Below are 27,872 nucleotides of genomic sequence, written 5' to 3' on the forward strand. Positions count from 1 at the left end.
GGTTGAAAGCAAATCATTCAATGTCCTATACCCCAGGGGAAACACTGCCAAGCACAGAGCAGATGAAGAGGAGTTATGAAGGACCCTCTTCTCAGCGTTCTCCCTGACGTACCTGGAGCCCTGAGTGTGTTTTGTAATTATTCTGGGTCATATCCAGTGAGTTCCCAGATTTGCATAAGCAAATGTCTCGGGGAAATGTCTAAGGGAGAATCACATGCGTACCCACCAAAAATGTGGCTCCTTAAATAAATATTTCCACAACCTTGACCTTACAGCAGAAAGGTTGATGTTCTTATATTTAAGAGATGTGAATGAAGAGCAATTGTATCAAATATATCAATATTTGGTATAACAGTACATGGATGTATAATAAATCATTCAAATACAAATGCAACTACAGGCTGAACTATTTAATAGATGAAAAGAAAAAAAGAGGTATGTTTGCAACATAGTTAGCAGCAGAATCAAATCTTTAAAGGCTAGGTGGATTAAATAAAAATGCACATTTGCTGATTTTTTTGTTGATTCCTTTTACAATTATTGAAGGCATTTTCTAAAAATCCCAAACTCTTCTGATGAATGCTGCAGAAAGCTCACAAGGTGCTTTTCTGTTGCTCAACCTAACTTTAGTAAGCTGCACCCATCAGATCCATCGCTTGATTAATCACTTCTAAGAAATACTTACCGAGCTCGTCAACAAAAAAGTGTGTGGCGCCAATGGAGGTGTCATGATGTGATGAAGCATCGTGCCTTGGACTGCTGCTTGGACATCCAATGCTGCCCCAGTGCAAAGAACCAGAGCGGTTCTGTATTTGTCCATTTTCCTGTGAGCTGTGAATAAACAAAACCGTCAACAAATCCACCTAGACTTGCTGCACTTTTCAAGAACTGCATGTAATATGGAAAAAATCTACACTCCACAGGTTAAAGTTGTAAATGGCCAACTCCACTATAAGATGCAAAATACCATCACAAGGCACAGGATTTATTTTTAAAGTGATGTTTGTAATACATTTTTGCTTGATGTCATTTCTCTAGAGACTGGAACATTCACCTGTGTTGGCATTCTCTTTTAAACCCAGCATAGGCTGAAAACATGTGTAGTAAGGAACTGCAGACGGTTTACACTGAATATCTGCACAAAATTTGGGTGTCATTTTATTCATTGGTATCTATTCTGTCGGGAAAATTATGTTCCTAAGAAAAAATACTCATTTGGACTATGTTTTTTAACCCCTTATTTCAATCTATGTCAAAATTGTGTTTTTTCACACTTTGCCCTCTTTCTTGTGCCCTCTTCCATCATCCGATGTCAACTGGAAAGCAAATCCAGATTTTCGTGTGCAGTACTGGAAGCGTGACGATGGGGATGGCATTCAAACAGTGTACAAGAAAAGATCTGGCATGGATGCTTTCCCGGAAAGCAAGTAGTGAGAAAGGTCAAGAGGAGCTTCCAGCTTGGGCTGGATTTGTCTCAGCAACAGGTGAGGTGCCTTCAAATGTGACCACAATTGACAACTTATCCAGTGATCAATCATCCCATCATGGAATTTAGTACAGTTCAAGGGTGTTTACGAGCTTCTGAAGAAGCAAGTCATGAGGTTGGCCAAGAATATGTCATTACAACATTTGACTTGGATGTCTGCATGGAGGCCTATCCTCTCGTGTGGAGTCATCCTGCAAAGTACAAGAAACACATTGTGTTGATTGGCACATTTCATGTAAATTGTGCAGAATTCAAAATGCTTGGAAAGAAAATGGAAGGATCCGGTCTTCAGGATGTCCTCATGGAATCCGGACTCATGTCTACTGGTTCTATGAAAGGTGTTATGACAGAAAAGAACCACGACAGAAGTCTGCATTGCCACGAGACGATGGTGGAGTGCTTGGAGAGGCTCCTTCTTGATGAATTCTTGTCTATGGCTGGAAAAGATGCAGTGCTGTCCGGTGTACCAGAGGAATCAAAGGGCATATTTTAAGAGCTAATCCGATCGCCAACAAAGCAGACACTTGCTGAAGTCATGGCCAATGCAGATCTCAACACATTGATGGAGTTGTATGAGAGCTTCAAGGCTGATGTTCGAAAAAGATCTCTCGGGAAGACTGCACAATTTTAGTTGTCGTACATGGATTCTGTGTGGATTGCTCTCTCATTGATTAGGTCTGTGAAAGAGAAATATTTTCTGTTGTACTTGCACTGTCTGTTTCTTATGCCCGATCTCTTCTTCACCTTTGGTGGTCACAATTACTCCCACTATCTGACCTACCTTGCTGTGTTCTTGGCAAACATCGAAGAATCACATCCCGGTGCTCTGGCTTTCCTCGAAAGAGGTGTCATCAGTGTCACTAGGTCATTCATACCAGGAAACCGATGTGCTGTTGACAAAATGATTGAGGAGACGATCATGAAGCATGGCTCAAGCAATCTCGAAGTGGTGGTAGTGGCGTTGGGCTCTCTGGCATCTTGGAGAATCACAGTGCTTATCAGAGATGGGTTTGAACTTCAACAGAAAGGGCACATTTTCACTCTGCAACTCTCAGCCTCGCAGACACGACTTCTGGTACCAATCACGGAAGCAAACAGAGATCAACAACCAACTGAGACAAGGAAAAGTGAGGGATGTGTGAAGAAAGCCATTGATACTGTAAAGAGCTTCCTGAAACCTATTCGACGTAGATGACAAGACTGAGTTGTATGTACTCTCTTCTGGTGCACGTATCCCAGCTGAAGTTGAGTAAGATGTCATAAAGGTACTTACCACAGGGAAAGAACAGAAAGAGAAGTTCATCAGAGAGCGACTTGAGAAAAATACTCCATTCTCTGAACCCATCAAGAATCTGAAGCTCAAACCCATGGCAGAAACAAAGAAAAGAGTGAAGCCGAAAACATCTGAACGAAAGGTTATAGAGTACAAGCAACAAGGAGATATTGCTTTTCAACTGATGGTCAGAGCACAAATTTCTGGCAGTCAACTCAATCTACGGGATATTATGAAGTACTCTCTGACCCCTGTACCCTACCCTTTGCAAAGACTGATAAATCCAAGGGCCCACACGACCTATGTAGACAAGATGTAGACAACTCACAACCTCCTGCCAGGAACAAGACATTGATAGTTGAAGATGGCAATGCTGCATTCTACTATCTCAAATAGATTCCTGCAAACTTCAAAGAACATCAAAATTTCAATGCATTGTCATCTAATGATGTAGTCTTCGGTACCGATATGTACAAACCAGATTCAGTGAAGTCAAGTGAACGGACACGGCATGGGTGTGCGGAGAAGAGAATAATCAAAGGAGGAAAGACCAAAAAAACCAAGAGACTAGAAGCGGATCTTGACCAATGATGAGAACATTGTGGGTAGGGTGTTCACGTGAATAGAAAATTGATTGACATACACGAAGCAAAGAGTAGGAGTGAAGGGTCCTTTTCAGAATGGCAGGCAGTGGCGAGTGGAGTGCCGCAAGGCTCGGTGTTGGGGCCGCAACTGTTTACCATATATATTAATGATTTGGAAGAGGGAATTAGGAGCAACACTAGCAAGTTTGCGGATGACACAACGCTGGGTGGCAGTGTGAACTGTGAAGAGGATGTTAGGAGGTTGCAGGGTGACCTGGACAGGTTGAGTGAGTGGGCAGATGTGTGGCAGATGCAATATAATATAGATAAATGTGAGGTTATCCACTTTGGTGGCAAAAACTAGGGGGCAGATTATTATCTCAATGGGGTTAGGTTAGGTAAGGGGGAGGTGCAGCGAGACCTGGGTGTCTTTGTACACCGGTCACTGAAGGTTGCGGTGCAGGTACAGCAGGCAGTGAAGAAAGCTAATGGAATGTTGGCCTTCATAACAAGAGGATTTCAGTATAGGAATAGAGAGGTTCATCTGCAGTTGTATAGGGCTCTGGTAAGACCACATCTGGAGTATTGCATACAGTTTTGGTCTCCTAATTTGAGGAAGGACATCCTTGTGATTAAGGCAGTGCAGCGTAGGTTCACGAGATTGATCCCTGGGATGGCGGGACTGTCATACGAGAAAAGATTGAAAAGATTAGGCTTCTATTCACTGGATTTTAGAAGGATGAGGTAATCTTATAGAAACATATAAAATTATAAAAGGACTGGACAAGTTTGCGCAGATAAAATGTTCCCAATGTTGGGCGAGTCCAGAACCAGGGGCCACAGTCTTAGAATAAAGGGGAGCCCATTTAAGACTTTTTCACCCAGAGAGTTGTGAATTTGTGGAATTCCCTGCCACAGTGGGCATTGGAGGCCAAATCACTGGATGGATTTAAGAGAGAGTTAGATAAAGCTCTAGGGGCCAGTGGAGTCAAAGGATATGGGTAGAAGGCAGGCACAGGTTATTGATAGGGGACGATCAGCCATGATCACAATGAATGGCGGTGCTGGCTCAAAGGACCGAATGGCCTCCTCCTGCACCTATTTGCTATGTTTCTATGTTTCTAGGTAACAAGAAACAGCTCATTGATCTTCTTGATGTGTGCAGTGAGCATGACATGGCAAAGAGGCTACATGGAAGGAAGGTGATCTTCATTAAGGAAGGAGATGCCACACTTCTTATTTCTCAGAATGGGAAAGAGACACTGGAGTCTGAGATTCAATCCATGAAGTCAAACCAAGAAGAAACAGACTCGCAAGTCATCCTATACTGCAACTATGGCAAAGAGCAAGGATATGACCACGTACAAGTCAAAAGCCCAGACAGTGATATCTTCTTCATATTGCTTCACTATGCAAACAGCATTCAAGACATCACAGTGTTCTTTGACACAGGGAGAGGCAACAGGCAAAGGCTAATAGATGTTATCCATTTTGCAAAGCAGTCCTCCTCAGAATACCGCTCAGCATTACTTGGACTGCATGCGTTCTCAGGCTGTGACTCAACAAGTGCCTTCAAAGGAATCGGCAAAGTCAAGTCAATCAAACTGATGCAAAAGCGTAACAAATTCGTTCAACCACTGGCAGAGCTTGGTGATTTTCATAGAGTTGAAGATGATATGGTCTTAATTTAGTGGATTTTTTATGTATCTTTACTAAGAAACAGACTCAATTGCAAGTACCAAATTCACCTATCCCGAGAAAGAGGACAGTGTGAAAAAACACAATTTTGACACATTGAAATAAGGGTTAAAAAAATAGTCCAAATTAGTTTTTTTCTTGGGAACATATTTTTTTCCGACAGAGGAGAAGCCAATGAACAAAATAACACCCAAGAAGTAGGATCATAGGGGAAGTGCACAGTTGGCCCCTCTGGCCCACGAACTATAGGTGATGTTTCAGGTCACAACTCTTCTTCAGACAAAACAACACCTATTCCTTTTCTCCAGAGATGCTACCTGACCTGCTGAGTTACTCCAGCATTTTGTGTCTATCCTCAAAGCATTTACAGCATGTACAATATGTCTTTATATTCCTGTTTCGGACCTGAATCGTCACTTGTAAGTAAGCATGCAGGTGCAGCAGGCATTGAAGAAAGCTAATGGCATGTTGGTCTTCATTACGAGAGGATTTGAGTTTTGGAGCAAGGAGGTCCTGTTGCAGTTGTACAGGGCACTGGTGAGACCCTACTTGGAGTATTATGTGCAATTTTGGTCTCCTAATTTGAGGAAGGACATTATTGCTATTGAGGGAGTGCAGCGTAGGTTCACCAGGTTAATTCCCGGGATGGTGAGACTGACATATGATGAAAGAATGGGTCGACTGGGCTTGTATTCACTGGAATTTAGAAGGTTGAGAGGGTATCTTATAGAAACATATATAATTCTTAAACGATTGGACAGGCTAGATGCAGGAAAAATGTTCCCGATGTTGGGCATGTCCAGAACCAGGGGTCACAGTTTAAGAATAAGGGGTAGACTATTTAGGACTGAGATGAGGAAAATCTTCTTCACCCAGTTGTGAATCTGTGGAATTTTCTGCCACAGAAGGCAATGGAGGCCAATTCACTGGATGTTTTGAAGAGAGTTAGATTTACAGTGGCTTGCAAAAGTATTCATACCCCTTGAACTTTTCCACATTTTGTCATGTTACAACCACAAACGTAAATGTATTTTATTGGGATTTTATGTGATAGACCAACACAAACCATACAACAATTACAGCACGGAAACAGGCCATCTCGGCCCTACAAGTCCATGCCGAACAATTTTTTTTTTTTTCCCCTTAGTCCCACCTGCCTGCACTCATACCATAACCCTCCATTCCCTTCTCATCCATATGCCTATCCAATTTATTTTTAAATGATACCAATGAACCTGCCTCCACCACTTCCACTGGAAGCTCATTACACACCGCTACCACTCTCTGAGTAAAGAAGTTCTCCCTCATATTACCCCTAAACTTCTGTCCCTTAATTCTGAAGTCATGTCCTCTTGTTTGAATCTTCCCTATTCTCAAAGGGAAAAGGTTGTCCACATCAACTCTGTCTATCCCTCTCATCATTTTAAAGACCTCTTTCAGGTCCCCCCTTAACCTTCTGCGCTCCAGAGAATAATGACCTAACTTATTCAACCTATCTCTGTAACTTAGTTGTTGAAACCCAGGCAACATTCTAGTAAATCTCCTCTGTACTCTCTCTATTTTGTTGACATCCTTCCTATAATTGGGCGACCAAAATTGTACCCCATACTCCAGATTTGGTCTCACAAATGCCTTGTACAATTTTAACATTACATCCCAGCTTCCATACTCAATGCTCTGATTTATAAAGGCTAGCATACCAAAAGCTTTCTTTACCATCCTATCTATATGAGATTCCACCTTCAAGGAACTATGCACGGTTATACCCAGATCCCTCTGTTCAACTGTATTCTTCAATCCCCTACCATTTACCATGTACGTCCTATTTTGATTTGTCCTGCCAAGGTGTAGCACCTCACATTTATCAGCATTAAACTCCATCTGCCATCTTTCAGCCCATTTTTCCAAATGGCCTAAATCACTCTGTAGACTTTGGAAATCATCTGCATACTTACTAATCCAATTTACCACCCCTTCATCCAGATCATTGATGTACATGACAAACAACAAAGGACCCAACACAGATCCCTGAGGCACCCCACTAGTCACCTGCCTCCAACCCGATAAACAGCCATCCACCATTACCCTCTGGTTTCTCCCATTCAGCCACTGTTGAATCCATCTTGTTATTCCTGCATTTATACCCAACAGTTGAACCTTCTTAACCAACCTTCCATGAGGAACCTTGTCAAAGGCCTTACTAAAGTCCATATAGACAACATCCACTGCTTTACCCTCGTCAATTTCCCTAGTAACCTCTTCAAAAAATTCAAGAAGATTAGTCAAACATGACCTTCCAGGCACAAATCCATGTTGACTGTTCACAAAGTGGTGCATATTTGTGAAGTGGAAGGAAAATGATACATGGTTTTCAAATTTTTTTACAAATAAAAAACTGAAAAGTGTGGCGTGCAAAAGTATTCAGCCCCCCTGAGTCAATTCTTTGGAGAACCACCTTTCGCTGTAATCACAGCTGCAAGTCTTTTGGGGTATGTCTCTACCAGCTTTGCACATCTAGAGACTGAAATTTTTGCCCATCCTTCTTTGCAAAATAGCTCAAGCTCAGTCAGATTGGATGGAGAGTGTCTGTGAACAGCAAATTTCAAGTCTTGCCAGAGATTCTCAATTGGATTTAGGTCTGGACTTTGACTGGGCCATTCTAACACCGAATATGCTTTGATCTAAACCATTCCATTGTAGCTCTGGCTGTACGTTTAGGGTCGTTGTCCTGCTGGAAGGTGAACCTCCGCCCCAGTCTCAAGTCTTTTGCAGACTCTAACAGGTTTTCTTCCAAGATTGCCATGTATTTGGCTCCATCCATCTTCCTATCAACTGCGACCAGCTTCCCTGTCCCTGCTGAAGAAAAGCATCCACACAGCATGATGCTGCCACCACCATGTTTCACAGTGGGGATGGTGTGTTCAAGGTGATGTGCAGTGTTAGTTTTCCGCCACACATAGCGTTTTGCATTTAGGCCAAAAACTTCAATTTTGGTCTCATCTGACCAGAGCACCTTCCTCCACATGTTTGCTGTGTCCCCCACATGGCTTGTGGCAAACTGCAAACGGGACTTCTTATGGCTTTTTGTCAACAATGGCCTTCTTCTTGCCACTCTTCCATAAAGGCCCGATTTGTGGAGTGCACGACTAATAGTTGTCCTGTGGACAGATTCCCCCACCTGAGCTGTGGATCTCTACAGCTCCTCCAGAGTTACCATGGGCCTCTTGGCTGCTTCTCTGATCAATGCTCGCCTTGCCCGGCCTGTCAGTTTAGGTGGACGGTCATGTCTTGGTAGGTTTGCAGTTGTGCCATACACTTTCCATTTTCGGATAATGGATTGAACAGTGCTCTGTGAGATGTTCAAAGCTTGGGATATTTTTTTATAACCTAACCCTGCTTTAAACTTCTCCACAACTTTATCCCTGACCTGTCTGGTGTGTTCCTTGGGCTTCATGATGCTGTTTGTTCACTAATGTTCTCTAAAATTGACTTTTAATACTTGCACCTTGTTCATATCCCACTGTGGGAAGCATCCTTCTCCAGTCCCATAACCTACATCATTCTGTATTGATTCAATGCCTGAAAAAAGCACTGAGAATAGCTAAGGACAGACTGCACCCCCTCCACACACATCTGGATCTGCCATCAGACAAGAGATACCGTAGCATCAAAGCCCAGACAACCAGACTGCTAAACAGCTTCCTTCCACAGGCTGTGAGGCTGCTAACCAGTCACTCCACCCGATTCTGCTGCTTTTGCACTGACAATTTAATAACTCTGGCACTGGCCACTTAAATCAGCTGCCCTGGACATTTTATGACTGTTTTTACTTGTATTTTAATGTTCCTGTTTCTAACCTGCACTTTTTAACTATTCGTACTGTTTTATCAGGGCCTGGATTGTTTTTATTGTTTTTACTTGATGTGGGAAATGTTTAAGTTTTATGTGCGATGCTCCGGTATTCCCTGGGAAACGTCTTCTCATTTTGCACTGTACAAATGTTGCTTTGGAAGATGATAATAAAGGTTGATTGATTCAATTCCAGCATCTTGCACATTCTAATCTACTTCACCCAGTACAGGTGCACAACCTTTTCTCTGAAAGCCTTGGGACCAGACACTTTTCGTAATTCGGAATTTTTCGGCTTTCGGAATGGAAGATTTATAGAGTAGATTTTAAAGGCTGGCTCAGTGGTAGAGTGCTCGGCTCATATCCGCAAGGTCGCGAGTTTGCGCCTCGATCCCGGCAGTTACTCGATCCCGAGTTTGAGTCTTCAATGTAGTTTTTTCTTGCAGAATAGGAGAGAGGGTTAGGCTGGGATCATTCTCTGCGAGATGATCTTAGTGCGGGAGATAAGTATAGGAGAGGTGTACTGACTGTGTGGGCAGAACTTTGGAAGTGATTGCCCACCATTCTCAAAAGCCGCTGTGTCTCCCTGTCCCTGGGATAGCAGGGGGCGATCAAACAGCACAATACCCCCCTCCCCCTCCAACTCCAGAGGAATCCGCCCCCCGATGGGCCGCTACGGCGACAAGTGGCAGTTCGCCCACAGCCCGAGCTGCGCCACCCCAAGAACAAGACATACCTTGCACACCATCAGCTTCTGCCCCTATGGGGAGCGTGTTCCTCTGGAGTTGGAGCGGGGCTGGGCTGGAGTTGCTGATCTGGGATCTCCGTGCTTGCAGTGGGCCTGGGGGTCGGTGTCCCGATGAGGGGGCGCAGCTCGGGCTGTGGGCGAACTGCCACTTGTCACCGTAGCAGACCATCAGGGAGCGGCTTTTGGTGGTCCTGACGTCTCCGGCCATCCCCCTGTACAGGAGCTGAGACTGGGAACTGTACCGCCCTTGCAGGCGAGCAGGAGAGTGGGGTGGTTTGCAGTTGCAGAGGGAGGGGGCAAGGGCGGTACAGTTCCCAGTCTCAGCTCCTGTACCGGGGGCTGGCCGGAGACGTCAGAACCAACAGGAAACCGCTCCCCGATGGGCCGCCACAGCGACAAGTGGCAGTTCGCCCATAGCCCGAGCTGCGCCCCCTCATCCGCAACCCGGGTTCCTCTGGAGTTGGAGCGGGGCTGGGCTAGAGTTGCTGCTGGCTGTGAGTCTCCGGGATCTCCGTGCTTGCAGCCGGTGTCCCGTTGGTCCTGACGTCTCCGGCCACCCCCCTGGACAGGAGCTGAGACTGGGAACTGTACCGCCCTTGCCCCCTCCCTCTGCAACTGCGAACAACCCCACTCTCCTGCTCACCTGCAAGGGCGGTACAGTTCCCAGTATCAGCTCCTGTACAGGGGGGTGGCCGGAGACGTCACAGCCCGAGCTGCGCCCCCTCATCCGCAACCCCAAGAACAAGACGCACCTTGCACACCATCAGCTTCTGTCCCGACCCAAAATGTCACCTATCTATGTTCTCCAGAAAAGGTGTCTGACCCGCAGTTACTGCAGCACATTGTGTCCTTGTTTGTAAACCAACATCTGCAGTTCCTTGTTTCTACAAAGATGAATGGTTTCCTGAACTAGGTATTTGAGGGATGGTGGGCTTATACACAGAAATACCACTCTACACTGTGCGCAGAGCCAAACAGTGAAGGAAGTTGGAAACACACTGCGCTGACATTAAACCCTTATAGATTTAAACATTCATATAATTTATTTTTATTATTATTTTTGCAATAATAAAAGCTCACCTCTGTGGTGAACACGAGAAGGTTGCAGAATGGCTTGGGTTGCTCCTTACATTCTGCTGTTGTTGTTTCCCTGATCTCCTTTGATGACTGTTGTGGCCATGCAACCTTGCATTTCCTGATCCAGATTCCAGTGGTAGCACAACTACAAAGAAAACGTTGGAACTTGTCAGAAAACATTTCTGTGGGATAAAGAACAGCTGAATGGACACATGGAACATACAGATAAATTTGGCCTTGTACTTTCACCACACTCTCTATTTTTGAATTAATTTTTGTAACACCAAACCTTGCTAACTGGTGTCATATACAATAGTAAAAGAGTATGTGTAGTCTGTTCATCATTTAAATTCTAAGGAGGTGCAGATATTTTTTGCTGTAGTGAAGGAAAGAACTGCAGATGCTGGTTTAAATCGAAGGTAGACAAAATGCTGGAGTAACTCAGCGCGACAGGCAGCATCTCTGGAGAGAAGGAATGGGTGACGTTTCAGGTCGAAACCCTTCTTCAGGGTAGTGGGCTCAGATCCAAAGAAGATGACCTAATTTTTACTGATACTTAAATCCACTTGCCAAACTTTTGTCCGTCCACAATCATTTAATCTATTAATTTATTTCCGTAGTTACATGTTTCTGTTTTCACAGTACCTGGTCAAGTAATTTCCTGTCCCTTTCTCTATCTATGCGCTAGCTCTATTCTCTGCCCTCTGACTATCCCCAATTTCTATCAAAGCCAATAAACTACGTACATCCATGAATTTTAACTAATATTCTCCAAGGAAAAACCTTAAACAATACTTTCTGGAAGTCCATGCAACTAACTTACATAAACCTTTCCTATTTACCACTTCAATCCCCTCTTTAAAAACAAATCTGTTTTATCTTGCTTAATTAACATTTTACTTCGGAGTCACGTGAATGGCTACGTGAAGACCCCGCCAGCACGCATGCGCGACATATCATCTCACGTATTGCACAGCGACGGACGGGGGCTCTCCCACGGCAACGTTTAATAATGGGACCTACAGGTAAGTTTCTCTTATTCTGAGGTCGTATTTCTTTCCCTTGTTGTGATTTGTGTTATAGCAACAATGGACAAAGGGGAGAAGACAAAGAGGGTCGCGTCCCGTGTGACTGCAGTGGACCGTGAAAGTTCTGGCAGTGGGGGGGCAACCAGCGGCACCTGGACCACAGTCTCTGCCTGAACCAGCGCAGCAGGTTGGAGGCAAAGCTAAGCAGAAGTCGGTCCGGCCGGTTGATTCGGATGAGTCGGGGCCAGGAGGACGCGCTGCCCGAGAGCAGTGGAGGTGACCGTCTATCCCGCATGGAGCGATTGATGGAGCAAATGCTCCAACGTGACTTGCTCCGGGAGATGGAGCAAGCTCACTATGGGAGTCTTCGCACTCCCATAACAGCACCGTATCCGGGGCTGTCCAATGCATCTCCCTCGACAGAGGGGAGCATTGCGGGCCAGGGCTGGGCTGGTCCTGAAGATGGGGACATGGTTGAAGATACCGGTAGTGTGCTGGGGATGCAGGATCTTAAAGAGCTGCTGGGAGTGGTCACCAAGTTTGCAGTACCACCGCAATCGGGACAACCGTTGCAGACCAAACTGGTGGCCAGCACGACTACATATCCTTCCACCCTCTGCAGGAACAGGTAGTTAACGATACTATGGAGAAGTATATGCCTCCTGACTACTGCATTTCATTAAACGTACCTGCAGTCAACAGTGCGATCTGGGAGTACATTGGGACTGGCATAAGAGCCCAGGAGGTCAAACTACATCGGGCATAACATAATTCGCTCACTCTGTCGATGGTACTGAGATGACGGACAATCAGCAGGACACATTGGCATTGCTTTGCAATACCCAGTATGAAATCAATTGCTTAAGGAAGAGTGCAATACAACCTGCACTAAACCCCAAATTTGCAGGGTTGTGTAAAACAGCTACAGCACAACCACAGATACTGCTGTTTGGGGGAAACTTGTCTAAACAAGTAAAGGAACTCGATGAAGAGTCTAAAGCCGTCGGGCTCATGAGGGCGTCATCAGGAATGAGCAAGACCACACACCCCAGACGGCAGCACTCCTATGCATCCACACCAGGATGCTGGTGAAAGCATGAGGGCCGCGCAGCAACCACAAAGGTCTTTTTTAGGCCAAGGCCCAGAGCATCCCTCATGGAAAATGCGCCAACCCCGCACTCCGGCGCCTCGTCCGCAGAAGAGGCAGAAGCCGAAGAAGTGAACGTACCACCGGTAACCATGGAGGTAGGTGGGTCTGGTTCCTTCCAGAACATAAAAGGTGTAGGTCCTGTACTAACAGGGGGAAGGTTACACTTGTTTTGAGAAGCATGGAGGTCTATTACCACTGATAAATATATACTACAAAGTATTCAGCGATACAAAATTGAGTTCATCCAAAAAGGTATGCCACCAGTTCAACATGTGCCTAACCGGAAGTTTGTACTCTCACAACAGGAGAAGTTGGAAGGACATGCAGAACTGGTGAGGTTATATGCTAAAGGTGTAATAGAGAGGTCGGCACATGACTATCTAGAATTTGTATCCAATATATTTACGAAAACCAAAAAATATGGTGGATGTCGCATCATTATTGATTTAACTAAACTGAATACTTTTGTAAAGTATACTCATTTCAAAATGAAAACATTTGTTACTGCCAAACAATTAGTTTCAGAGGGATACTTCATGGCGTGCATCGATCTAAAAGATGCATACTATTCAGTACCTATACATAGGGATCATCATCGATACCTAAAATCTAACTGGATGGGGCAACGATGGCAGTATAAAGCATTTCCTAATGCATTAACATCAGCCCCAAGATTATTTACCAAGATATTAAAACCGGCCTTGGCAATACTTAGGAAACAAAAACATATTGTCATGGCATATCTTGATGATTATTGATTGTGGGGAAAACCATGGAACTAGCTAAATCAGCAGTTTTAGCTACCAAACATTTGTTTGAAACACGGGTTTATCATCCATCCAGATAAATCTAAGTTGATGCCATCCACAACTATGGACTATCTGGGATTCACAATTAACTATCCACATGTCTGTAACATTGCCAAAGAATAAAGCAGCAGACTTGGTGGAAGCCTGCAACAAATTGATTGTTACTAATCAACCATCTATTCGACAGGTGGCAAGAGTAATTGGGAAGCCAGTAGCAGCATTTCCAGCTACTCAGTTTGGACCTTTGCATTATCAAAATCTACAAAGGGCAAAGGTGCATGCGCTAAAACAACTTGCAGGTCATTTTGATCGACCTATGCAGTTACCAGCCAAAGCAATTTCGGAGTTACAATGGTGGAAGGAAAATATTTGGCATAGTTCTAGCCCCATCATTATTAGTAACCCATCATTCGCATTACAAACGGATGCCAGCGCTCATAGCTAGGGAGCTACTAACACTATATCCAGTACTGGAGGTAGATGGAACATACATGAATCATTGTTACTACAAACACTGGGTATAAACTATTTAGAAATGTTGTGTGCGTTTCATGGGCTAAAAGCTTACTGTTCAACAATGCACCATCTGCATGCCCGCCTACAAATTGATAATACCACTGTGGTGGCATATATTAATCATATGGGTGGAATAAAATCGATATCATGTGGCAATCTGGCCAATACAATCTGGCAATGGTGTGTCAATAGACATATTTGGCTATCAGCAACTTACCTACCAGGTAAGCTCAATACAGTGGCAGACACCAGGTCACGAAAATTTAATGACAACACCGAATGGATGTTGGACCACAAAGTATTTGCTGATATTACTATGCGATATGGTACACCAGGTATCGATCTCTTTGCATCTAGACTCAATCACCAGTTACCAACATATGTCGCTTGGGAACCAGACCCTGGGGCAGCAGCGATGGACGCTTTCTCGCTGAATTGGGGAAAATTGTTTTTCTATGCTTTTCCCCCCTTCTGCCTCATCAGTCGGGTCCTACGCAAAATACAAATGGACTCAGCATCAGGTATTTTGGTAGTACCCAATTGGCCTACACAGCCATGGTTCCCTGTGGTCCTCGACATGGTCTCTGAACCATATATGTCCATCACTAAACAACCAGATCTCTTGGTCCATCCTGTAACGGGCGAGAGTCATCTGTGCCATGACAGGATCAATCTGTTGGCTTGCAGAATCTAAAAAGACCATTGCTGGATCTGGGACTGAAGGACAGGACCATGAACATGATCACGGCGGCCTATCGAGAGTCAACAAAGAAGCAGTACCTCTCCAGTATTAGAAAATGGGAATTGTATTGCTCAAGGACTGGTGTAGCATATAATACAACTACAGTCACGAATGTCCTGAAATTTCTATCCAGCCTTCATTTTGATGAAGGACTGAGCTACAGCGCTATCAATTGTGCTAGGAGTGCTCTGTCAGCATACTTGTACCAGGCACCAGGACAGCATTCCATGGGATCCCACCCTCTAGTTGCCAAACTCATGAGGGGTATTTACAACACCAACCCACCTAGAGCGAGGTGCTCCCAGATCTGGGACGTCAGTGTCATACTAACATTGCTAAGGGGTTGGTCACCAGCAATATCCCTGTCCTTGGAAAAGCTCACATTAAAAACAGTTATGCTGATGGCACTGGTCTCAGCTCAAAGGGTACAGTCCCTACATAAACTGAGACTGAACAATATGAAGGTATCAACAGACAAGACAAACATCCGGATCTTGGAGTTGGTCAAACAAAATAGACCAGGAACATCAGGACTGAATTTGGAATTCCGGGCATACTCATCTGACACCCGACTGTGTAATGACACACCTTCTGCCATACCTTAAGACTACAAAAACCTTAAGAGGGAGAAAATTTGCACTATGGGTCAGCTATAAACAGCCTCATGACCGGGTATCAACTCAGACCATCTCTAGATGGCTTAGACAGGTTTTGGGAGCTGCTGGGGTAAATACTGACATTTTTAAATCTCATTTCACCAGGGCAGCAGCAACATCGGCAGCTAGAGACATGGAGGTGCCTATGGACCATATCCTGGCTACAGCAGGATGGTCTAGAGAGAAGACCTTCCAACTCTTTTATAATAAACCGATCGCCAAACCTGCGGTGTTTGCAAAAACAATTTTAAATTCTGTAATATAATTTAGCCAGAGGGACCATTAATTTCTTTGTTAAAATAAATTGTTATTGTTTGAATTTTGATTCATGTCTGAATATGATAACATACTTCCTCCCTTGGACGACTACGGCAGTGAGTGAAGCATGGACTCGTTCCACGGCATGAAATCACAGATCTTTAAAATCTTCACGTAGTCACTCACGTGACTCCGAAGTAAAATAGTAAGATTAAACGAGAACTTACCAGTTTGAAGTTTGATCTTTATTTTATGAGGAGTTGCGTCGAGGGATTACTTGCCCTCCTCGCCCACCCTCTACTACAAAGATCACCTGGTATTCTAGTTCTTCTTATCTTGCTATGTTTATTTCACTTACTATTTCCTGTGATTTCACACCGCTGCTTTGAAAAATGTCGCGCATGCGTGCTGGCGGGGTCTTCACGTAATCCCTCGACGTAACTCCACATAAAATAAAGATCAAACTTTAAACTGGTAAGTTCTCGTTTAATCTTACTATTTTACACATCCATGCAGATTAGGCCATTCAGATAAATCCATGCAGACCATCTAAGGTGTTCAGTCACTCTCTCCTTAACTATTTCAGTAAATTGCCAACAGCCAATGTTAGGGTAACTGCATAATTCCATGGTTTTCCCTCATGTTTTTTATAATAACAACAGCACATAATTTTCCTACCTGAAGAAATAGTTCCTGAATCATAACACAAAGGCCTTACATTAGGACTTCCCGCAAATGCATTAAATCCCAACGAAGTATGTTTGAATCACATAAATAATTGTGGCGTGTGCAGCATAATCCCACAAACAGAAATGTGCGCATGATCAGATAAACTATATTGAATAATTGGTATTGATTTATTGTCATGTGTAATGAGATTCAGTGAAACTTTGTTTTGCATGCTTTCCAGTCAAATCATACACGAGTACAAACAAGCCATACACTAGTACAACAGGTAGCGCAAAGAAAAAAGAAACAAAGTGAAGAACACAGTATTATAGCTACAGAGAAAGTTCAACTAAAAAAATGTACAAGGGCCACTACAAGGGAGGTTGGGAGGTCAGGACTACACCATTAGCTTATGAGAGGACCACTCAATAGTTTGATAATAGTATAGAAATCCTTCAAAACTGCACTGGAGTGGCAGCCTAGATAATGTGCTCTGTCCCTCTGTCTCACTGCAAAAATTTTAATACTGAACATAGAAACATAGAAGTAGACCATTCGGCCCTTCGAGCCTGCACCGCCATTCAATATGATCATGGCTGATCATCCAACTCAGTATCCTGTTCCTGCCTTCTCTCCATACCCCCTGATCCCTTTAGCCACAAGGGCCATATCTAACTCCCTCTTAAATATAGCCAATGAACTGGCCTCAACTACCTTCTGCGGCAGAGAATTCCAGAGATTCACCACTCTCTGTGTGAAAAAAGTTTTCCTCATTTCGGTCCTAAAAGATTTCCCCTTTATCCTTAAACTGTGACCCCTTGTTCTGGAACATAGCTGCAATCACAGGATAAAATGAGGATAAAAGGCAGGATCCTTTTCTTATTTCTCTACTGATGTTACATCCTTGCAATTTAAAAGAACATAATATCACAAAGAACTAGTAGAGTAAGATGAATCACAGAACTAGGAAGAATGCCATCACTGTTCCTTCACCCTTTCAAACTGACTCTGAATCTCACACAAATTAATTGAATGAGAGTTTCTGAAATTCATTCAGTTTCTGGTTGACCCTAGTTTATATTACACAATTCCAAAGTGGAACCATCAGGGGAATAGTGGGGTGGAAGATTGCAACCTTCACGTGGTCCACCCTGTTTCGACGAATGCAATCAACCCGGCATGCACAATCAAATAAGATCAAATAGACCAAGTTGTCCTACAACTTTAGGCTGTGCACGCCATACGCAAGAAGAAGGAGGGGAATAGTGGCATTGTTTCAATTACTGGTAGTTCTGCTATAATGCGTGTTTCCTGAACACTAATTGGTTATTGTGTTAAAATCTTTAGCAATTCTCCGTCCCATTCCCACACTGACCTTTCTGTCCTAGGACTCCTCCATTGTCAGAGTGAGGCTAAACGCAAATTGGAGGAACAGCATCTCTTATTTTGCTTGGGCAGCTGACAGCCCAGTGGTATATTGATTTCTATAGCCACAAGTAATCCCGCCATTCTCTCTCTCTCTCTATCCCTCCCCCACCCAAATCGCACCAGCTTCTCGTTTTCACCCAACAAATAGCTAACAATGGCCTGTTTCCTTTATCATTGTTATTTTTTTGCATATTTTTCATTCATTGTTCCATATCTCTCTCTCTACATCATCGTCTATATCTCTCATTTCCCTTTCCCATGATTTTCGGTTTGAAGAAGGGTCTCGACCTGAAGCGTCACTCATTCCTTCACTCTATAGATGCTGCCTGTCGGTTTAAACCAGCACCTACAGTTCCTTCCTACACAGTAATCTAGGAGTCTGACCTAACAATCCAGACAAACAAGTTTAACCAGGGAATTTAGCTTAATTAATTTTGAATTAAAAAGCCATAGTGTAGCACGACAAGTAGAACAGCTCCCTCACTGCTCCAGTCACCAGGGTTCAATGGTAACCTCTGGTCTGGTGGGTGTGGAGTTTTCACATTCTCCCTTTGAATATGGGTTTCCTACAGGTGCTCCCTTGTCCTCCCATATCCCAAAGACGTCGGTTGGTAGATTAATTGGCCACTTTAAATTGGTTCTATTGTGTAGATAAATGGGAAAATCTGGAGGGAGTTGATGGGAGTTTGACGAGAGTAAAATGGACTGAAAGTAACTTTTGTGCAGCTTGATGGTCGGCACAAACGGTGGGTATTATTGTAACAGACTCATACAGCAAGGAAATTATTAAATTTTCCTCCCTCCTTAAACTAATGCCCTCTCGTTCTAACCTACCCAACCTTACCCTATAACTCAGTCCCTTCGGACCTGGAAATATCCTCATAAATCTTTTTTGTTTAACTCTTTAAAACTCAATGACATCTTTGCTATAGCTGCAATACTGAACACAATACTCCAAAGGCAGCCTCACCAATGTTGTAAATTCCCATCCCCTCATTATACTCCTTACTGTACAGCCAAATTCTGCTTTAGCTCCGTCTGCAACTTTGCAGATGACCCCACTGGGGTGGGCCGGATCTCGGGCAATGACGATACGGTGTACAGGAAGTAATATGGTGACAGGACAACAACCTCTCTCTCAATGTCAGTAAATAAAGGAACTAGTTATTGACTTCAGGATCTGTGATGGACTACACAGCCCAATCAGCATCAATGAGACTGATGCAGAGATGGCTGCGAACTTAAAATTCCTAGGTGTAAATATCAAACAATTTGTCCTGATTCAATACATTTAATCTATGGCCAAGAAAGCACACCAGTGCCTTGCAAGCAATACTGTTATTTCCAAAACATAATAAAAATGGAACTGGGTGCAAGTCTCACCCAGTATTGACCTAGATATCAGACTCCAATACAAATGCTCTTACAAGTTACCCTTATGAACATCTGGTATGAAGGTGCAACTCCAACAACACTCAGAAAGTTTAACACCATCCAGGACAACTATGTCCCCTAGTTCTAGTTTCCCCCCGATCATTGGGAACATCCTCGGTGCATCCACCCATCAAGCCCCTCACTTTTTGTAGATCTGCTCCCCGCCATGTTTCAATGAGTGATACACCGTAATTCCCTCACTTCTTCTTCTCTTGTTTTCAATACCCTCCAAAGAGTAAGAGTTTCCACACAACCCATTTAACCAGCACTCAATTATCACCCTAATTTTTGACTTCCCCTACCTTGATGCATAGCAGCTATAGCATTTACTATCTTCATGAAGCACTGCAATTAATCACCTGGATAACTTTAACATCACTTCCCAAAACTATGACTCCTTCCCTCAGGGAAAATGAGGGCATCATGTGCACGGTCTACTGCAGGTTTCAAACCACCTGACCTGGAAACAAGTCGCCCTTCCTTCATCTGCACTCTGTGTTAATAATAATCTCCTAACCAGAAACTCTTAAAGAATACTTTCACCAGTGGACTTCAAGAAGGCAGTTCACCAATAACTTCTGAGGAGAAATTAGAAATGGAAGATAAATACTACACTTTCCAGTGACATCCTATTTTGTAAATGCACAAACAGTAAAATGAGGCAGCAGGAAAGTGAAATGGAAGGATAAGGAATGGAACTTGTCATCTGATTGAATGCATTTTATCTGACCTGACATCGCTGAAAAGCAACAATGAATAACATACCTTATAGGGTCATTTCCTTTCCGTAGCCAAAAAGCAATAAAATTTATTATCAGCACTTTCGGTGGCAGGGTCAGGTTAACAAACCCCACAATCATTTTCTGGTGATGTGCTTGACATTATTGCTGAATCAGTCAGGATGAGAAGATCATATCCACAGAGCCTCTGGACAGTTCAAAGCACATTGGTATGGAGGTAGGAGGGGGGGAGAGGGGGGTAATTTCCGCAACAAGCAGAGATTGTTTCAGGATGTCTCATCCTGTTGATGGGAAATATTTTAGTAGCTTTTGATGTAGATGGAAACGTGCAGGAGGGAAATATCTCAGTAGATTTTGCAGTCAAACATAATGCCATTTTTGAAAATGGTTACAGATTCTGAGAAAGTGCATGGTATTTGTTGCTCATTGTTTCCCCATCAATTTTAAGACCTTAATGGAAATCCAGGCTTGGTGCATTAATACTTTCCCCGAGTTGTCTCGCCTATCAAATGTCTTCAGGAGCTCACAGAATGACAAAAACATCCTTAACTAGCTGTTAACGGATGGAAGATTATTCTCCAGCAATCCCTGTGCAAAAGTTTGGCAAATAGTTTTTACCGTACTCCAGGATGGACTTGTTACCTTCAATAAGTGTTTTACCCTCTTCAGATTGGCACAGTGGTAGAGCTGGTAGAGTCGCTACCTCACAGCGCCCAAGACCTGGGTTCAATCATGACCTCGGATGCAGTCTGTGCAGAATTTGGACGTTCTCCCTGTGACTACATGGGTTTCCTCCAGTGCTCCAGTTTCCTCCCACATCTCAAAGATGTGCGGGTTTGTAAGTTAATTGGTTGCTATAAATCGGCCATAGTGTGTAGAGAGTGAACGCAAAAGTGGGATAACATACAAAATGCTGGAGAAACTCAGCGGGTGCAGCAGCATCTATGGAGCGAAGGAAATAGGCAACGTTTCAGGCTGAAACCATCAGTCTGAAGAAGGGTTTTGGGCTGAAACGTTGCCTATTTCCTTCGCTCCATAGATGCTGCTGCACCCGCTGAGTTTCTCCAGCATTTTTGTGTACCTTCAATTTTCCAGCATCTGCAGTTCCTTCTTAAACACATGGGTGATTGATTGATGGTCGGCATGAACTAGGTGGGCAGAAGGGCCTGTTTCCATATTGTATTTCTAAACTAAAGATCTAAAGGGGTCACTGATGGTCCAAATGCAGACTTGGTTGCATTAAAAAATCTCCACGTATCACAACCGACAGCAAATTGTTAGAATTTATTTTGCCTTCCTACCACCTGTTTTTGATTCTCAACTCTTCCTTTGGGATTCAGCCTTAAGCCAGTATGTAGATAGATCTGCGATTCTGTCAGGCACAGAGATTTTTTCTCTTTAGGTCAAGACAAAATGTAATCTCAGCATTACTTTCATCAAACAAGATATCGGTGAGGTCACATTTGGAGTATTGTGTTCAATTTTGGTGACTCTATTATAGGAAAGAGTACCCGGACGTGGCGTCGAAGTACGAGAAGCCAAAGCCAAATAACCGAACGGAAACAACGCCGAAATGCCAACTAACCGAAAGCGTACGAAGCCGAAACGCCAACTAACCGAAAGCGTACGAAGCCGAAACGCCAACTAACCGAAAGGGCGTGAGGCCTAAAAGCAAATTCACTGAAAGGTCCCTCTGCCGAAATGCCAACTCACCTAAAGGCTGCGTCGCCTACTATCCAACTCACCGAATGGCCATTGTGCGGAACAGTCAAATAACGGACGTGACATCGCTGGGGAGGGGGGGGTGGCGGGACTTGTCAGCGATTGGTCCAGACACACACAAGCTCCCATGCTCAAAACATCAGATAATCTGTAATCAGTTTTAACCTTCAGATCTGAATGGTCTCAGCCAATGAAATGGGACAACTGTCACACCAAAGGTGGACACAAAATGCTGGAGTAACTCAGCAGAACAGGCAGCATCTCTGGAGAGAAGGAATGGGTCGAGACCATTCTTCAGATTGAAGACTGAGTCTGAAGGGTTTCGACCCGAAACGCCACCAATTCCTTCTCTCCAGAGATGCTGCCTGTCCCACTGAGTCACTCCAGCATTTTGTGTCCACCTTTGGTGTGACAGTTGTCCCATTTCATTGGCTGAGACCATTCAGATCTGAAGAATGGTCTTCGGAAATATGCACACCAAGGAATTTGAACGTTGTGAGCAGAAGAGCCTGCTTCTATGCTGTATCATTAAACTAAACATATAAAAGATGATGTAGGAAGGAACTGCAGATGCTGGTTTAAATTGAAGATGGACACAATAGCTGGAGTAACTCAGTGGAAAAGGCAGCATCTCTGTTCTTTCATGCATACTTGTCATCAGCCCGCCAGGGAATTTGTGCCCCCCCCCCCCCCCCCCCCATGTTTTAAAAGCGATTTACTATGGCTGCCAATGCCCCGAGCCGTATGTCACCGCAGCCGGGTTTGGGGGGGGGGTGAATCACTCGGTGTGGGTGTCGGGGGGTGATGGCGGTGCATCGCGGTCAGTGACTCTGGGTGGGCGGAGGGACCAGCCTGTCCCACACCTCTTCTCCACCCAGGCGCTGCCAACACACAGCCCGTCACAGTGCGGCGGCACGGGGGAGACGAGGCTGAGGGCGGCCGTGGCCATGGGAGAGTGGGGGCTGTCCCGAGGGATGCGCTCCTTCGGCCGTTTACAACTTGGTGCTCGGGTTCAGAGTGCCCTGTCACCTATGGCTTGTGTGGGGAAAATGACCCCCACCCTCTCGTCTTCATCGGCCAGTGATGTGATGGGCGTGGGGGTCTGGACAAATCGCTGACAAGACCCGCACCCCCCCGGTGACATCATGTCTGCTATTTGACTGTTCGGCACAGCGGCCATTCATTCAGCGGCTCGTAGGTGACGCAGCCTTTCAGTGAGTTGGCGTTTCGGCAGAGCAGCCTTTTGGTGAGATGGCTTTTAGGCGTCACGTCCTTTCAGTTAGTTGGCGATTCGGCTTCATACGCTTTTGGTTATTTGGCGTTTCAGCTTCGTTTCCATTCGGTTATTTGGCTTCCACGTCTTTGCTTTGGCTTCTCCTCCTTCGACGTCACGTCCGCACACGATAGGAAAGATGTTGTTAAGCTGGAAAGGATGCACAGAGTATTTACGAGGATGTTGCCAGGACTTGAAAGCCTGAGATATAGAGATTGAACGGGCAAGGACTTTATTCCTTGGAGCGCAGAAGGATGAGGAGAGATCTTATAGAGGAATATAAGATCAGGCGAGGAATAGAGTAAATGCAGTTTTTGAGGCAAGTGTTATCACTTTGGACAGGTACATGGATAGAATATGTTTAGAAGGATATGGGCCAAACACAAGCAGGTGGGCCTAGTGAAGATGGAGCATGTTGGTCGGCGTCAGCAAGTTAGACGGCTTGACATGTTTCCACATTGTATAACTCTATGAAACAGGTAATTAAAACCGAAGATAGACTCAAGAAGCTGGAGTAACTCAGCGGGTCAGGCAGCATCTCTGGAGAAAAGAATAGGTGATGTTTCGAGTCAAAACCCTTCTTCAGACTGAGAGTCAAGGGAGAGGGAAACTAGAGGTATGAAATGGTACAATGAATCACAGAGGAGATGCCGCGAGAGAGGGTGTGGCAGAACTCTCGTCGGGAGTGATCATATGGCACCATCTGGTGGTTGAGCTACTTATGGATTGAACCCTCGTCAGTAAAGCTGGGACGGTCACGTGACTGAGTTTGGCGGGTGTGGGGGGTGAAGAACGTCATCAGTCAATGGGTGTGTCCTACAGCAATAGCAGGGACTTTGCTTGAGCTCTCACTTAACGCAAGTGTGTTTAAAAGCTGTATTTGCTAATGAAGATTGTTTTATTCGCAACGCGTGGATTACTATAAAGGTACCATTGCTTTCTGCAAGAGTGTGAACATGTTGATTTTCATTTGTCACGTTTAACATGGATAAAGCATGCGCTGGCAAACAACTTGTTGGGCTGAAATTGGGTTAGCCACTTTATTCTCCCCAATGATGCACAAATCCCACAGTGAAGGGATGGAGGATGGTGTTATAGATGGTGTTTCTGGAGGATGGTGGATGGTTTATAGATGGCCTTCTATTATCTTCTTTCAACATTTGAGTCAGGGCTCAGTCGGGGTCACCGAAAGAGTGTTCACGTCGCGGCCCTGTTTCCACCAATGTTTCCACCACCGCGCACAAGAAGCGACAAGACAGACACCATTGATGGCAGATGGCGGGAAATGTGTTCAGCTCTGGCTGAACAACTAACTTTGTGTGTGGACTCATTAAGAAGAAGAGGGTTCATTCAGTCAGGATTCATATAAAACTGTTCGCCGTGTTCTTCAACACCCTACTGTGCAGTACCTTATCAAAGGCCTTGTTAAAGTCCATGAAGACAATGTCTACAGCACTGCCCTCATCAATATTCTTGGTCACCTCTTCAAAAACTCAAATTTATGAGGGATAATTTCCCATGCACAAAGCCATGCCGATTATCCCGAATCAGTTCTTGCCTTTTCAAATGCACTATGAACTGGTCTCTCAGAATACGCTCCAATAACTTTTCCTTTCTTAAATAGAGGCACAACATTAGCCACCCTCCCGTTTACCAGTACTTCACTCATAGCTATTGATGGTACAACTAATCTGTCAGGGGGCAGCTTCCCCAGCCCCCCACAGTGTTCTGGGACACACTTGATCAGGTCCAGAGATTTATCTACCTTTGTTATATTTTAAGACATACCGCACATCCTCTTCCGAAGTGTGAACTATCTTCCAGACTATTAAATTCCCCAAATCATCTAGCACCCATGTATTTTTCCACGGTACAGATAGACGAGGAATTTTCATTTAATGCCATCTCCTGAGGATCTACACATAGATGACCTTGGCCTGGATCAACAACATTGAAGCTACAGCCAAGAGAGCACACCAATGCCTCAGAAGACTAAATAAGTTTGGTATGTCTCAAATGACTTACCAACTTCTACATAGTGGCACCATAGAAAACATTCTATGGGGATGCTTCACAGGTTGGTTTGAAAACAGCTCTGCCCAAGACCGCAAGAAATTGCAGAGTTATGGCTGTTGCCCACATTGGCACATTCCTCTTAGAGTGAACAGAAAGGCTGGCAAAATTAGGGAACCATGCTTGCCAAGGGATATTAAGAAAGGTGGATAAACTTAGAGCCTGGATTGACACCTGGAAGTATGATGTTGTGGCGATCAGTGAAACATGCTTGCAGGAGGGCTGTGATTGGAAACTAAATATTCCAGGATTTCGTTGCTTCAGGTGTGATAGAATTGGAGGGGCAAGAGGTGGAGGTGTTGCATTGCTTATCAGGGAAGATATTACAGCAGTGCTTTGGCAGGATTAGAGGGCTCGTCTAGGGAGGCTATTTGGGTGGAACTGAGAAATGGGAAAGGGGTAGCAACACTTATAGGGGTGTATTATAGACCGCCAAATGGGGAGCGAGAATTGGAAGAGCATGTAAGGAGATTGCAGATATTAGTAGTAAGCACAAGGTAGTGATTGTGGGAGATTTCAATTTTCCACACATAGACTGGGAAACACATTCTGTAAATGGGCTGGATGGGTTGGAGTTTGTAAAATGTGTGCAGGATAGTTTTTTTGCAGCAATACATAGAAGTACCTACTAGAGACGGGGCGGTGCTGGACCTCCTGTTAGGAAATGCGAAACACTAAGGGGCAGATAACGCCGGTGGGTATTGTGTACAGGCCACCTAACAGTAGTAGTGAAGTTGGAGATGGTATCAAACAGGAAATTAGAAATGCGTGCGACAAAGGCAAAACAGTTATAATGGGTGTTATAATATAGATTGGGTGAATCAAATTGGCAGGGGTGCTGAGGAAGAGGATTTCTTGGAATGTATAGTTATCTAAATCAACGTGTAGAGGAACCAACGAGAGAGCAGACTATTTTAGACTGGGTATTGAGTAATGAGGAAGGGTTAGTTAGCAATCTTGTTGTACGTGCCCCCTTGGGCAAGAGTGACCATAATATGGTTAAGTTCTTCATTAGGATGGAGAGTGACATTGTTAATTCAGAAACAATGGTTCTCAACTTAAAGAAAGGTAACTTTGAGGGTATGAGACGTGAATTGGCCAAGATTGACTGGCAATTAATTCTAAGAGGGTTGATGGTGGATATGCAATGGAAGACATTTAAAGACTGCATGGATGAACTACAAAAATTGTTCATCCCAGTTTGGCAAAAGAATAAATCAGGGAAGGTAGTACATCCGTGGATAACAAGGGAAATCAGGGATAGTATCAAAGCGAAGGATGATGCATACAAATTAGCCAGAAAAAGCAGCATACCGGAGGACTGGGAGAAATTCAGAGACCAGCAGAGGAGGACAAAGGGCTTAATTAGGAAAAGGAAAAATAGATTATGAAAGAAAACTGGCAGGGAACATAAAAACTGACTGCAAATGGTTTTTATAGATATGTGAAAAGAAATAGATTAAAGAGTTAAAACAAATGTAGGTCCCTTGCAGTCAGAAACAGGTGAGTTGATCATGGGGAACAAGGATATGGCGGACCAATTGAATAACTACTTTGGTTCCGTCTTCACTAAGGAAGACATAAATAATTTGCCGGAAATAGCAAGGGACCGTGGGTCAAAGGAGTTGGAGGAATTGAGTGAAATCCAGGTTAGCCGGGAAGTGGTGTTGGGTAAATTGAATGGATTAAAGGCCGATAAATCCCCAGGGCCAGATAGGCTGCATCCCAGAGTACTTAAGGAAGTAGCTCCAGAAATAGTGGATGCATTAGTAATAATCTTTCAATACTCTTTAGATTCTGGAGTAGTTCCTGAGGATTGGCGGGTAGCAAACGTAACCCCACTTTTTAAGAAGGGAGGGAGAGAGAAAACGGGGAATTATAGACCAGTTAGTCTAACATCGGTAGTGGGGAAACTGCTAGAGTCAGTTATTAAAGATGGGATAGCAGCACATTTGGAAAGTGGTGAAATCATTGGACAAAGTCAGCATGGATTTACGAAAGGTAAATCATGTCTGACGAATCTTATAGAATTTTTCGAGGATGTAACTAGTAGCGTGGATAGGGGCGAACCAGTGGATGTGGTGTATCTGGACTTCCAGAAGGCTTTTGACAAGGTCCCATATAAGAGATTAGTATACAAACTTAAAGCACACGGCATTGGGGGTTCAGTATTGATGTGGATAGAGAACTGGCTGGCAAACAGGAAGCAAAGAGTAGGAGTAAACGGGTCCTTTTCACAATGGCAGGCAGTGACTAGTGGGGTACCGCAAGGCTCAGTGCTGGTACCCCAGCTATTTACAATATATATTAATGATCTGGATGAGGGAATTGAAGGCAATATCTCCAAGTTTGCGGATGATACTAAGCTGGGGAGCAGTGTTAGCTGTGAGGAGGATGCTAGGAGACTGCAAGGTGACTTGGATAGGCTGGGTGAGTGGGCAAACGTTTGGCAGATGCAGTATAATGTGGATAAATGTGAGGTTATCCATTTTGGTGGCAAAAACAGGAAAGCAGACTATTATCTAAATGGTGGCCGATTGGGAAAGGGGGAGATGATGCAGCGAGACCTGGGTGTCATGGTACACCAGTCATTGAAGGTAGGCATGCAGGTGCAGCAGGCAGTAAAGAAAGCGAATGGTATGTTAGCTTTCATTGCAAA

The 27,872-nt window shown here is 44.2% G+C and overlaps 1 protein-coding gene across 1 annotated transcript in view; it reads right to left on the reverse strand.

The window, feature by feature from the left end:
• Window positions 1-27,872, reverse strand: part of LOC129697010 (pecanex-like protein 1) — a 215,937-nt gene that overhangs the window by 145,346 nt on the left and 42,719 nt on the right. The window contains 2 exon segments of the mRNA XM_055635197.1: window positions 686-831; window positions 10,719-10,860. Of these exon segments, the coding sequence (XP_055491172.1) occupies window positions 686-831; window positions 10,719-10,860 (288 nt within the window).

The sequence above is a fragment of the Leucoraja erinacea genome, chromosome 5 (genome assembly GCF_028641065.1).
Source record: "Leucoraja erinacea ecotype New England chromosome 5, Leri_hhj_1, whole genome shotgun sequence".
Taxonomy (NCBI): domain Eukaryota; kingdom Metazoa; phylum Chordata; class Chondrichthyes; order Rajiformes; family Rajidae; genus Leucoraja; species Leucoraja erinaceus.